Consider the following 13144-nt stretch of genomic DNA (forward strand, 5'->3'; position numbering starts at 1 on the left):
GGGGAAAGGTGGGGGAGTTAGGACGGAACGGGGTCGAGTGGGACGAGGGGAGTAGCGGCGAGCTGCATTCTTGTTTGTGTTTGCGCGTATACACAAGTGAGGAGGGGGGGGGCGTGCTAAAGTAGGCATGGACACAACTACCTCGTCTGACTTCACGGAGGAACTATTTTTCGTATTGTTAGAATCCTGTACACCGTCCCGCTCTCGTGTTGAGACACTAACACAAATAGCTCTTCGCAACTTACCGTGTGCCACGGCCACCTGGTCAGCGTTACGAAGGGCTTTCGTGCGTCAACAAGAGCTGGAATCAGACGAGAACAAGGCTTTGTGGTATGTTTTAGACTCCCTCATGAAGCACGCCCCGCACGTATTCATTCCCCTTGTGGCGCCGCGGTTATTTGACTTCGTCGTGCAGCAGCTTCCGTGGCACCTCGCGGGTGTCGTTTCAACGTATGGCAGTGGGGCGCTGTGGTGTGATTCAATGATACGCACGTGGGAAGGGCTTCTGCCTCCCCTACTTTTCCGCACGGTTAACTCTTTTGTTGTGCAGTTGCGCGGCGGGAAGGAGCTCTCACGGGCGATGAATCCCAATGATGCAGACGAAGAGATACAGACAATCGACTTTCCAGCCACGCGGGAGGAAATGCAGCAACTGCAAGAGGCGTGGGACGTTTTCCGCACTTTTGCAGCGGAGGGTGCCGTGAATAGGGCAGGAGCCACGCCAACAACACCGGGAGATGTCGTTAAGACGGAGCAAACAACAACGGCGGTAGTTGCTACTGCAGAAGTTTGTGTGAAGCAGGAGCCGAGTCTCACAACGGCTGGTGTTGTGAAGTCCGAGTACGGCGCACATGCCGGAGTGAATACCGATGACGAAGACGATTCGGATGTGGAGTACATCCCCGTTTTTGTTCGAGGGGCCCAACGGCGCGAATTACCGCCTCTCACAAACGAAAATGGGACCGCACCGCGCCCCCGCCGGGCCGCCAGGCGCCGTCCACGGGATGATGGTGAGTGATTGTGTTGTTAGACGACTGCGGGTGGTGGACAGGTAGTGATGCTGTGGTTTACAACGAATCTGCCTTTCCACTTCTTTTGTTTTGACATTTTATCATTTTTCCCTTCACCATCGACTCTCTTCCTATATATATATATATATATATATTTTGTTGCGTGTACGTGTGCTCTTCAGACGGTGGGCCGTGTTAGGTCTTAATGGAGGTACTTGCATTATACACTCTCTCCTGTTTCATTAGTTCATTGTTCCCTTACCTATTCATACACACACACACACACACACACACACACACACACACACATATATATATATATATATATGCCTTTTCCCCATCGTTTTTTTTTTGCTGCGCAGCAATAACTGAACTGGTAGAAAACCACTGAAGTAGGGGTTAACCTCCATCACAGAAGGGAGGGCACTTTTAATTTTTTTTGTTTAGGAACATCAAGCACACAAAAAAAAAAGAAAAAAGAGAGGGAAAGAAAAGGGAGTAGGGAAGAAGTAAGCACGCCATATAGAGAAGCAGAAAGGGGGGGGAGGGAAATTTTTTTTCTGTTCGGTTGTTCGGCTTCTCATTTGCTGTCGTTGGAGGTTTTTCCCACCACCAGCGGTATACTTTGTTACTCAGTTTGCCACTCGGAGGTATTCACCTTGTTCGCTGGTGTTTGCTCTGGTGTTTGGAACTTGGTTGTGGTGTCTCCCTTTTTGTGTGGAAGAGCTCGAACCATAGCGGAGAGGAAGAGGTATTAGTCAATACGCTTCTACTCTGCTCATCACACCACAAGATCGAACACTTTTGTTTTATATATACATCTATATATTTTAGCATATTTTTCCTTGACTTTGGTCCCTTTCTCACCATTGAGAAAGAAGGAGGAGTGGATTATCAGAAGGAAGAAAATATACAGAAACAAACACACGGACACACAGAGGTTGGCAACAGAGGAACGAAAGAGTTAGAGAGAGCGAGTGAACGGTTTCATCCAATCTCTCTGAGAAGAGAGGTCCGAGTAGAAAAAGAGGAAGAAAATATTTTCTAGGAGAACGGTAATACCAACAGCAGCAGCAGCAGCAACAATAAAGGATACAATTGAGCGCGGAGGAGTGGAAAAGAAGGGCAAAACTAAAAAAAAAAAGTAGTAGGTCTTGAGAAAAAAAACGGCATCTGGGACGAGGCAAAGAAGGGGAAATGGCGCTATGTAACAGTCCTTCACGATGGCGTACTGTGTATTGCACTGGTGATAAACCGCCGGGGCGCATAGGGCATACACTCTGCGCGAATGCTGAAGAAACAAAAGTTTTCCTGTATGGAGGCGTTAATGACAAATTTGAAAGCACTTCCAATTACCTCAACGACTATTATTCGTTTGATGTAACCACGAAGCGGTGGACGCATATCGAAATGAGTGGGGACACGCAAAGTGCCAGAGCGTTTCACTCAGCTGTTTTTTATGGTGGCTCCATTTACATCTTTGGTGGCTGCAATGGTAGGGGCCGGTTCAATAAGTTGTTCTCCATAACAGAAAACGGTGTTTGCAAGCTGATAAACTCTCAATCGGCTCCCGCTACACGGTATTGCCATAGTGCTGCGTCATTTGAAAACTGCATGTATATATTTGCCGGTAAGTGCGGCGGTAGAAATAGCAACAGGCGCCTCAGTGACCTTTTTTGCTTCAATTTCTCCACGGAGCAATGGTTCGAGTGCCCACAGCTCGGCACGAGACCAACTGCCCGCTCCGCCCACGCTGCTTTTACGTGTGGGCGGAATATGATTGTATTTGGTGGTCGTAATGCCGATGGCGAGTGCTGTGAGGATATGTACTCGTACAATTATGACACGTTTATGTGGCGAAAGATTGAAGTGCCCAACGGTGGAGCATTTTTGGGGCGGGCACGTAACAGCGTTGTAGTGCATCACGGCAGGGTAGTGGTCTTCGGCGGGTGGAATGGCCGCAAGAAGCTCAATGATCTCTTTACTTATTTGGTAGACGCTAACATGGTGGAATTGTCACGTGATATGGAGGAGAATTGCCCCTCACGACGGGAGTGCCACGTGGCAGTGGTTTGCAAGAATACGATGATAGTGTTCGGTGGGCGGTTCCGTGGAGACTTCATGTCTGACACAGCAGAGCTTGATTTGGGGCCTAAGTCACTGAAACAAATGTGCAGAGATTGGATTCTCGACGGCACCCTGTGCGATGATGACGATTCCACGGGCCTCAAACCCTTGACGCAAGGGCTTCGGCGGTTCGTTATAAGGTGGAAGGAACTGACAACGAAAACAGATCCCAATTATAAGAAACCGCAGTCGACGTATGGCCTTCATACTGAAGCACTCTCATCTGACAGCAACTCTCAGCATGAATGAGTTGTATGAAAGGTATAAGTAATACACAGGCGCATACGATCCAAGCACAGGTATGTGTGGATGGCATATGAGAGAGGTGAAAAGCGTGAGGGAGAGTACGCCAGCATTTGAAAATAACGGCTGTTTGCTTCATGGTCCTCTTTTCCTCCCTTGTTATTACCATCTCCCTTCAACCATTCCTTCTTCACAGCAGTTACATGCCCCGTGCACATTACTTTTAGCTTTTTGTGTGTGCGCAGTAGAGTGAATGGGTGCATGGGAAGGTGAGGAGGGGGAGTGGGAAAATGCTGCGAGCAGGATCGGAAGCCACATCGCTGGATTGCGCCTTTCTTGTTTTTTGTTTTGTTTTTTTGTAAAAAAAAAAAAAAAAAGAAGAGGGGGAGGAGGGAGAAAAACAAAAAAGGCAAAGGAAGGGAGGGCGCACACAATGTTGTTTCAGCGCTCGGCCCACGTTAATAAGTCACATGTCCGATTGTGCGTAGATGTGCGTATGCCGACGGCATTAACAGAGTTGGTGGAATCGTTTTTATGTCATGGTAGAATGTCGACGAAGTATATATACTATTGGATTGCGCATATTTTATTTCCTTACATATTCCAGATCTATCTCTTTATACATTTTCTTTCTTTCAATTGTAAAAAAAGGGGGGGAGGGAGAAGAAGAAGAAAAGAAAAGGAGGCGGAATGTAAATTTACGCAATTGTGGGGGAAAAGAGAGGGATAAACAAGCAAACAGGAGAAAGGAATGGTTGGAGAGGTGAAGGGAACTGCAAAACGAAAAGAAAAAAAGGAAAAATTGTGTAGAATGTGAAATGAGGGAAATTTGTGTATACGTATATATATATATATATATATTTATTTATTTATGGGAGGGAAGGGGGTGGTACAGCCACTATCATGAGTTTGTTCTTATGGAAAGAAGGGCAAGTCAGGTGAAAGGAGTTTTTGTTTTTGTTTTTGTTTTGTTTCTAATGGGTGCGCCAAAAGGTGTGCGGGTGCTAGTGGGCGCGGGAAGAGGAAAAAGGGAAAAAGGGAAAAGGGAAAGTGGTGGATTCCCATTCATTGAAAGAAGAGGAGAAGGAGAGCCAAACACGGCTCCCACGTTTTGCGTTTCTGTTGTGATGTGAAGATACACATGTTATTATACCCTAGTCTTGTACTTCTTTTTTGTTTCCGTATCATTTACCTTGAAAAGGTGAAGAAAAAGAAAAGGGAATTAACAATATAAGAATGTGGCATACTCTTTGCGTCTCCCTCTCTTTCCCATTGTTTCCTAACCTACTCGCCCACCTGATTTGCCTTCCCCCTCCCTTCGGACTTTGAGTCCGACGTTTTCAGTTCGACCCTCTTATGTTGCATTCTTCTCATTTTTTTTTCTTTCCTGAGGGCGGGGAATAGCGGGGTGAAAATGTTTCATACATGTGAGGCACGTGACGAATTAACTGCAGGAGAAAATAGTGGTAAGATGACAAAGGAGAAAATCCTAGTGAATTAGTGGACCCTGATCCAGGGGTCTTAGTGTTGTCATTCTTTTTTTTTTTTTTGATCTCTCCTCATCGTCATTTTGTTTCATGTTCGTATCTTGTCCGCGTTGAAACTTGCAACGCCGCAAACCCCCACAAGCCCCCACACACATACGTTGGTAATGTAATGTTGTGTTGCACATCTTTCGGTTCTGCATGCGGAGCTCTCTCTCTCTCTCTTTTTTCTTTTATTCTGTGCCCCTTTGGTTATTTTTAATTTCGTCTTTCTTCTTTTTGGAGCGTTTGCCGCGCGCTTCTCTCCCTCCCGTCCCCCCCTCATCTTTTGGTTCGGTTTACTTTCCCCTCTCTTTATGCGCAAAAATCCCTAAATTTTTTCCTTTTCCTCTTCGGCCGCAGCCGGGAGGATTGTCACACGTGGGCGCAAAGACTTACCCTTTTACTCATATATATATATATATGCGTATATGTGCTTTAACTCTGTTTTGTACGTGTGCCTCTTTTTTGTGTTCCCATCGCTGCACTTCCCTAATCCCTCTTGTGCGCGTTTTGGGGATGATATGGGAGGTTTCGTGTCATCGAGTAGGTGAAAGGAATACGGGATGTGACTCGCCCGATTCACTTCTATCCCTTTCGCTTTCAGGTGGACACATTCTTGACGGCATGTCGGCGCAAAAAAAAGAAAAAAGAAAAAAAAAAGAGCGCACACACATGTACACGCATCACATCGCCACTGGGGGAAGATCGATTGGTGATGTCATGTGCCGGACGGAAGGGAAAGAAAGGGAAGCTAAAATAAAAGTATGACTTTAAAGCGATGAAAACACGTGTTAGTCTTCGAGTGGGTGGTGTTCAGGTGGAAAGCTATGCGACTGTTTGCTGATTATTTCGGTTTCTTCCTCTGTCGTTATTACTACTGCTGTTATCGACGTTGTTGTTGCTGTTGTTGCCTCCACTTCTTCTGCTTTAACTTGGTGCCCACTTCCCTTTTTCTCCCTTTCCTTTTTGCGCTACTGTCATAAGTCTAAACAGGAACAACTATCACCACCACCATTGCTACTCGAGGTGTAGCTTGTTCTGTCAACCACTATGGAACGCTCGAAGCACGTAACATCAAATTAGCAAAAGAAATTAACTTGGAAATGGTGTTTCTCCCCCCCTTATCTAAGAGCAAGTATTATTGACAAGGTTGTTGTGTTACTTGAAGGCGGCTAATAGTTGCGATGGCTGCTATTCCTATACTTGATATGTTACTGCTTTATGCAAACTCTGCTCTTCTTGACTTATAACTTGTTTCGATTTCTTTATTTATAATAATCTCCATTCTTTTTTTTTTTCGTGACTAACACAATTGCAACAGGAGTAGGAGAGACCGAAACCATGGGAATCGTTCGTAGCCGTCTGCACAAGCGGAAGATCACCGGTGGAAAGACCAAGATCCACCGGAAGCGCATGAAGGCTGAGCTTGGCCGTCTTCCCGCTAACACGAAGCTCGGTCCTCGCCGCGTCAGTCCCGTGCGTGCCCGCGGTGGTAACTTTAAGCTTCGCGGCTTGCGTCTCGACACCGGCAACTTCGCTTGGGGAACTGAAGCTTCTGCCCAGCGTGCTCGTATTCTTGACGTTGTATACAACGCTACATCTAATGAGCTTGTGCGTACGAAGACGCTCGTTAAGAACTGCATTGTGGTTGTGGATGCAGCGCCCTTCAGGCTTTGGTATGCCAAACACTACGGTATCGACCTTGGTGCTTCCAAGTCGAAGAAAGCTACGCAGAAATCGACAGAAAAGAAGTCCAAGAAGAGTACTCACGCCGCTGTGGAAAAGTATGACGTGAAGAAGGCGTCCAGCAAGCTGAAGCGCAAGTGGGAATACCGGAGGAAGCATCACAAGATTGAGAAGGCATTGGCTGATCAGTTGCGTGAGGGTCGTCTTCTCGCCCGCATCACGAGCCGCCCAGGTCAAACTGGCCGTGCGGACGGTGCGCTTCTGGAGGGCGCTGAGTTGCAGTTCTACCTGAAGAAGCTCGACAAGAAGAAGCGTTAGGAAGCGTTATGAAACCATGGTATCTTGTTTGGGCGCTCATCCGCTCGTATTTTTGTTTTTTTCTCTTTTCGTAAATCATTTACGTCGGTACTTCTTATCTTTATCACTAATGACTGTTTTAAACGTAACAGACATATGATAAGATAATTTCGGTGCTTCGTGTGGATAGGCCAGCCTCTAAAGGCGGCTTATCATCGGAAGATACTAACATGTTATAGTGGCATTCTTGCCGGGTTACATACGCATTGTCCCCTTTCTTTTCTACATTTTTTTCCTTCGTCACTGCACCCACTACTTGGTAATTAAAACTTTTAAAACAAATAATTGACAAAAGAAACCATGGGAATCGTTCGTAGCCGTCTGCACAAGCGGAAGATCACCGGTGGAAAGACCAAGATCCACCGGAAGCGCATGAAGGCTGAGCTTGGCCGTCTTCCCGCTAACACGAAGCTCGGTCCTCGCCGCGTCAGTCCCGTGCGTGCCCGCGGTGGTAACTTTAAGCTTCGCGGCTTGCGTCTCGACACCGGCAACTTCGCTTGGGGAACTGAAGCTTCTGCCCAGCGTGCTCGTATTCTTGACGTTGTATACAACGCTACATCTAATGAGCTTGTGCGTACGAAGACGCTCGTTAAGAACTGCATTGTGGTTGTGGATGCAGCGCCCTTCAGGCTTTGGTATGCCAAACACTACGGTATCGACCTTGGTGCTTCCAAGTCGAAGAAAGCTACGCAGAAATCGACAGAAAAGAAGTCCAAGAAGAGTACTCACGCCGCTGTGGAAAAGTATGACGTGAAGAAGGCGTCCAGCAAGCTGAAGCGCAAGTGGGAATACCGGAGGAAGCATCACAAGATTGAGAAGGCATTGGCTGATCAGTTGCGTGAGGGTCGTCTTCTCGCCCGCATCACGAGCCGCCCAGGTCAAACTGGCCGTGCGGACGGTGCGCTTCTGGAGGGCGCTGAGTTGCAGTTCTACCTGAAGAAGCTCGACAAGAAGAAGCGTTAGGAAGCGTTATGAAACCATGGTATCTTGTTTGGGCAGTCATTTTGTTTGTTGTTCTTTTTTTTTCTCTCCACTGAAACAATCTGATGCGCCATTTCTTTTTCTCTCATACTTTCAAACAACTTTTGTGACCTCACCGTTCCTTCGCTCTCCCACAGGGGGAGCAAAGTCTTTTCAACGTTCCGAGGGCATCTATGAACGAAAGGAGTGCAAAAAAAATCAGCTGGCTGTTTTCCCCCTTTTTCCTTTTTCATTCTGTCGATCGTGAACGCGTGTGTGGCGTTGTGAAAATTGCAAAAATAAGGACACACACGAGCATATACACCAACACACCCGGAAAAAAAAAACTTGTACTTAAAAGGAATATCACGTGCTGAACACAGAGCATCGACCAAAGACGATTATTTATGTCGTTTAATGATAACCTGGCCACCAACAGCATTCGCTGTCTCGCCGTTGACGGCGTCCAGCAGGCAAAAAGTGGGCACCCGGGTGCGCCTATGGGAATGGCACCTATCGCATATGTTCTGTGGTCTGAAGTAATGAAGTTTGACAGCAAAGACCCGGAGTGGATCGACCGTGACCGCTTTGTCCTTTCTAACGGGCATGCGTCCATGCTTCAATATGTCATGCTGCACTTGAGCGGTTATGATCTTTCCATGGATGATCTCAAAAAGTTCCGTCAGTTGAACTCTCGCACGCCTGGTCATCCCGAACGCGGTGTGACGCCTGGAGTTGAGGTTACCACCGGTCCACTTGGACAGGGCATTGCTCAAGGCGTTGGACTTGCCATTGCAGAGGCCCAACTGGCGGCAACGTACAACCGTCCAGGCTACAACATCATCGATCACTGGACGTATGTGTTCTGTGGTGACGGTTGCCTCATGGAGGGCATCGGGCAAGAGGCTCTTTCTCTTGCGGGTCACCTCGGTCTTGAAAAACTGGTCGTTGTGTATGACTCGAACCGTATCAGCATCGATGGAAGCACTGATATTGCCTTCACCGAAGATGCAGCCAAAAAGTACGAGGCACTCGGCTTCCACGTTATTCCGGTGAGTAATGGGGATTCAGACTTCACTGCGCTGCGCGCGGCATTTGCTGAATGCAAGCAAGTCAAAGGACGCCCTAAGTTGGTGATAGTTAACACAACCATCGGGTACGGTTGCCGGTTGGCGGGGTCTGAGAAGGCACATGGTGCACCTCTTGGTGATGACGAAGTGGCACGTGTGAAAGAACAGTTTGGTCTTGATCCCACCAAGAAATTCCATGTGCAACCGGAGGTTTACGGGATATTCGGTAAGAACGCTGAGAGGGGTGCCTCCCATCATGAAGAGTGGCGTGTGCGAATGAGGAAATACACCGAGGAATTTCCACAGGAGGCGGATGCTCTGCAGAACCAACTTGATTTCAAACTGCCCCCCGACTGGAAGTCGAAATTGCCACTCAATGACAAGTCCATTGCCACGCGGAAGGCTAGTGAGAATGCCCTTGGAGCCCTTTTAACTCTGACCCCAGCTTTGGTAGGTGGTTCCGCAGACCTATCTCCCAGCAACCTCACACGCCCGGGTTCAGCCCAGATGGTTGACTTCCAAAAGGACACTCCGCATGGGCGCTACATCCGGTACGGTGTACGTGAGCATGCGATGTGCGCTGTCATGAACGGCATGCACGCTCACGGAGGCTTTGTTCCATATGGCGGCACCTTTCTGAATTTCATTGGCTATGCCCTGGGTGCTGTGCGCCTTGCTTCACTGGCTCACCATCATGTTGTGTACGTGGCTACTCATGATAGTATTGGTGTCGGGGAGGACGGCCCGACTCATCAACCGGTGGAACTGTTGGCACTGTTGCGTGCCACACCCAACTTATTGGTATTCCGCCCAAGTGACCAGACGGAGACAAGTGCAGCGTGGGCCCTGGCTCTGGAGAACACAAGGGGCCCGTCCATTCTCTGCTTGAGCAGGCAAAATACCGTGCCGCAGCCGACCTCTAAGCTGGAGGGTGTGGCGAAGGGAGCTTACATCCTGATCCCGGCAGAGAAGCCGCAGCTCATCATTGTTTCAAGCGGTTCGGAGGTTTCAATTGCAGTTGATGCTGCGAAGGCCCTCAGTTCGGAAGTGCGCACCACCGTTGTGTCGATGCCTTGCCAGGAGTTATTTGAGCTGCAGCCAGTTGGATATCAGCAAAAAGTATTCCCTGAAGGCGTGCCTGTTATCTCCATTGAGCCGTTTGTTAGCACTGGGTGGGAAAGATATTCGCACTACCACATTGGTATGGAAGGCTTCGGTGCCTCTGCGCCAGCCGATCAACTGTACGAGTACTTCAACATCACCGTTAATCATGCCGTTGAAGTTGGCCGAAAGCTCGCCAAGAAGTACGTAGGGGGTACAGCGCCAGCGAAGCGGTCCCATTTGTGAGGTGGAGTGTTTGCCTTGTGAACGTGCCATGCACGCACGCCCATCAAAGTTCAATCTTGTTTTATATCGTCATACGTACGTATAAGTTGTTTTATTTATTTTTTAAAAATTCTAACGTCTACACGTTTTCCTTGCTTAATGGTTTGCTTTCGCCATGTTTTATCGACAATTATCTTCACCACCACCATCATTCCAGGGCTGGAAGGCTCTGTGTATGCGCACCCGGTTGCCACCCATTGGAGGGAACATATCTGTGAAATATGGGCGGCAAGACGCAAAACCAAGAAAACAGGAGAAGGGGAAAGATTATGATTCATGTGCTTGCTGTTACAACCAAGATAATTACGATGGAAGCATCATTAAAGGGTGTAACTGGAAGAAACTGAGGAAGTGAACGAACTCAATTAAGAAAGGGGTAAACAATGTAGACATGGGCGGGGAAAGGGAGAGGAGCGAGGTTGTGTGCAATACATTTCGTTCGTTAGGCACACAAAACGATTCAGTTTATGTATTTTTTTCTTCTTTTGATTTTGTTGATTTATTATCGAAGTACACCTTTGTTGCTTCCGCTTTTGACTATTATGCTAGCGCTGAGGAGTTAACTGAGCGTCACGAGTTTAGCGCCCATTAAACTGTCTATATTTTCTGTTTAATTATATTTTTCATTTCTACTCTCCTTTCCTTCAGCCCCTGCACACACTCCTTTGGGGAGCAGTAGGGACGGAAAGGATTAGCGATGCGTTTTTTTTCCTTTTTTAATTCTCCAGGAAAACGGAGGAAACCGACTTCCATGTGTTCAAATGAATACATGAGGTTTGTGTAAGCCAGAAGGAGGTACGTCCAGGTTTGCGGTTGCCTCTTACATCAATCTGTTCCACCACGGAATGTTGCTGCAGCCATCGCAGTAGTTAACTTTGCATGTTGTAATTGGCTGCAACCTCTTGTCGTATTTTCTCCCTTCCTCCCTTCCCTCTTTCTTTTTTCTTTTTTGTCTTTCCCTTTCGCCTCTTAACTTTATGCATCTGGCAATCGGTATTATCATCTTCCTTTAGCGCCGCACAATCAACCATATATGGTCGGCATTAAGTGTAGGAACCGCCGAAAGGCCCGTCGCGCACACTTCCAAGCGCCCAGTCATGTCCGCCGCATCCTCATGAGTGCCCCACTCTCTAAGGAGCTACGCGCCAAGTACAACGTGCGCTCGATGCCTGTGCGTAAAGACGACGAGGTGCGTGTTAAGCGTGGGAAATTCAAGGGCCGTGAGGGCAGAGTCACCGCATGCTACCGCCTCAAATGGGTTATTCACATTGACAAGGTGAGTTGCGAGAAGGCGAATGGCACCACTGTTCCCGTCGGTGTACACACCTCCAACGTGGAGATCACGAAACTGAAGCTCAACGCCAGGCGGAAGGCAATCCTCGAGCGCAAGGACCGCAGCACAAAGGCCGACAAATCGAAGGGTAAAGTTACCGCCGCTGAGAAGGCCATGCAGCAAATGGACTAAGCGAATCAAAGGAAAACCAGAGGCCCTACCAGCAGTGCCAAATTGAGAATCAATAACCCGAAGGGTGGGGAAGCGGCGAACTTTGGAAGACCGTAAACCAAGATTGGTTGCGTAGTGTGCTGCGTTTGCTTTTTTTTTCTTTCGTTTTTATTTCTTAAATAATGTCGTTTTTTCATTTTCATGAAAGCTGACAAATTATTTTAAACAAAAAGTAAAGGGAAGGGGGGAAATGAGTTTCCTTCATATCCAATGCATGTTATGGGATACCGCCATTTCTTACGGCACGCAGCAGTTGTTGCTCAATCACTGTGAAATCTTTCTTTTTTTTTTTTCTCCTGCCTTCACGCTACAACACATGAATCATTTCGCTATGGCGTATGTTTTGTCCATGTGCGTGGTAGAGAAGCAAAAGGAAGAAGGATAGGTCCAACCACTTCCGGCAATGTTTCGCATGAGTCGGCTGCGCATGGCCATTACTGCAGCTGATATTGAGGCGAAACTAAGAAACAGGGAGAAACTCAAACCCGTGCATGGCGTAAAAGTAGTGGACGTGAGCGGTGGTTGCGGGAGTTTCTTCAACATCACGGTAACATCTGCAGCATTCCGTGACCGGTCGTTGGTGCAGCAACATCGTCTGGTAAATGAAGTGCTGAAGGGAGAAATTCCCCTGATTCATGGTTTTTCACTCACGACTAAGGTGGAATGAGAATGGAGGCGGAGGATGGCAAAATAAATAAAGAACACATGGAAAAGCAGAGCAGTGCCTTGTTTGTGCACGTATCGCTGTGTGTTTGGAAATTTTTGTCCGTAGTTGAGAGGATTCAACCCCTCCTTTTCCTCTCACCTTTGCTTCGACTTCAATTCACAATGCCATTTTCTACCTTCGGTTAATGGCATGTGCGGAAGTTGCCTTTGGGATGCTGCTGCTTCTAATCATCATTATCATCAGTGTTTATCGTCATCCATTGATGCATTTTAAACGGTACGCCATGGCTTATATGTTCCACAAAGCAGTGGGATCGAAGAGGAATAGGCACGTCATTACATGAGTTATGGACTGAATTTGCGCTTGTTTGTGCTGCCATTCGCTGACTTTTTTGTGCGTGTTTGTGAGAGAGTTTGTCGGCACGAAAGATGAATGAGTGGTGGCCTTCAGGTGTTAACATCATCAACCATCAGCGTTGTTATCATCATCATTGCTATCGTTGTATAATTGGTTTTTTGTTCTTGTTTTTGTTTTCGTTGTTGTTTTGATTCACGACCTGTCGGGTGACGCACATTGGCAACAAAATGCAGCGTTCGATGATACGAAGA

The 13144-nt window shown here is 47.5% G+C and overlaps 8 protein-coding genes across 8 annotated transcripts; all 8 read left to right on the plus strand.

The window, feature by feature from the left end:
• Positions 1 to 127: 127 nt before the first annotated feature.
• On the plus strand, positions 128 to 1018 carry TbgDal_VIII6180 (hypothetical protein, conserved; the record flags this gene model as incomplete). The annotated part of the gene is made up of 1 exon (XM_011777654.1): positions 128 to 1018. The coding sequence occupies one exon, from the start codon at positions 128 to 130 to the stop codon at positions 1016 to 1018; it is 891 nt and encodes a 296-aa protein (XP_011775956.1).
• Positions 1019 to 2207: 1189 nt separating this feature from the next.
• Positions 2208 to 3386, plus strand: TbgDal_VIII6190 (hypothetical protein, conserved; the record flags this gene model as incomplete). Its single annotated transcript, XM_011777655.1, has 1 exon — positions 2208 to 3386. The coding sequence occupies one exon, from the start codon at positions 2208 to 2210 to the stop codon at positions 3384 to 3386; it is 1179 nt and encodes a 392-aa protein (XP_011775957.1).
• Positions 3387 to 5065: 1679 nt separating this feature from the next.
• TbgDal_VIII6200 (hypothetical protein, unlikely) lies at positions 5066 to 5674 on the plus strand (the record flags this gene model as incomplete). The annotated part of the gene is made up of 1 exon (XM_011777656.1): positions 5066 to 5674. The coding sequence occupies one exon, from the start codon at positions 5066 to 5068 to the stop codon at positions 5672 to 5674; it is 609 nt and encodes a 202-aa protein (XP_011775958.1).
• A 573-nt stretch (positions 5675 to 6247) lies between these two features.
• TbgDal_VIII6210 (40S ribosomal protein S8, putative) lies at positions 6248 to 6910 on the plus strand (the record flags this gene model as incomplete). The annotated part of the gene is made up of 1 exon (XM_011777657.1): positions 6248 to 6910. The coding sequence occupies one exon, from the start codon at positions 6248 to 6250 to the stop codon at positions 6908 to 6910; it is 663 nt and encodes a 220-aa protein (XP_011775959.1).
• A 339-nt stretch (positions 6911 to 7249) lies between these two features.
• On the plus strand, positions 7250 to 7912 carry TbgDal_VIII6220 (40S ribosomal protein S8, putative; the record flags this gene model as incomplete). Its single annotated transcript, XM_011777658.1, has 1 exon — positions 7250 to 7912. The coding sequence occupies one exon, from the start codon at positions 7250 to 7252 to the stop codon at positions 7910 to 7912; it is 663 nt and encodes a 220-aa protein (XP_011775960.1).
• Positions 7913 to 8316: 404 nt separating this feature from the next.
• On the plus strand, positions 8317 to 10326 carry TbgDal_VIII6230 (transketolase, putative; the record flags this gene model as incomplete). Its single annotated transcript, XM_011777659.1, has 1 exon — positions 8317 to 10326. The coding sequence occupies one exon, from the start codon at positions 8317 to 8319 to the stop codon at positions 10324 to 10326; it is 2010 nt and encodes a 669-aa protein (XP_011775961.1).
• A 1072-nt stretch (positions 10327 to 11398) lies between these two features.
• On the plus strand, positions 11399 to 11830 carry TbgDal_VIII6240 (60S ribosomal protein L26, putative; the record flags this gene model as incomplete). The annotated part of the gene is made up of 1 exon (XM_011777660.1): positions 11399 to 11830. One exon carries the CDS (start codon positions 11399 to 11401, stop codon positions 11828 to 11830), a length of 432 nt encoding a protein of 143 aa, XP_011775962.1.
• Positions 11831 to 12272: 442 nt separating this feature from the next.
• TbgDal_VIII6250 (hypothetical protein, conserved) lies at positions 12273 to 12536 on the plus strand (the record flags this gene model as incomplete). Its single annotated transcript, XM_011777661.1, has 1 exon — positions 12273 to 12536. The coding sequence occupies one exon, from the start codon at positions 12273 to 12275 to the stop codon at positions 12534 to 12536; it is 264 nt and encodes an 87-aa protein (XP_011775963.1).
• Between the last annotated feature and the right edge of the window lie 608 nt (positions 12537 to 13144).

The sequence above is a fragment of the Trypanosoma brucei genome, chromosome 8 (assembly GCF_000210295.1).
Source record: "Trypanosoma brucei gambiense DAL972 chromosome 8, complete sequence".
Classification (NCBI taxonomy): domain Eukaryota; phylum Euglenozoa; class Kinetoplastea; order Trypanosomatida; family Trypanosomatidae; genus Trypanosoma; species Trypanosoma brucei.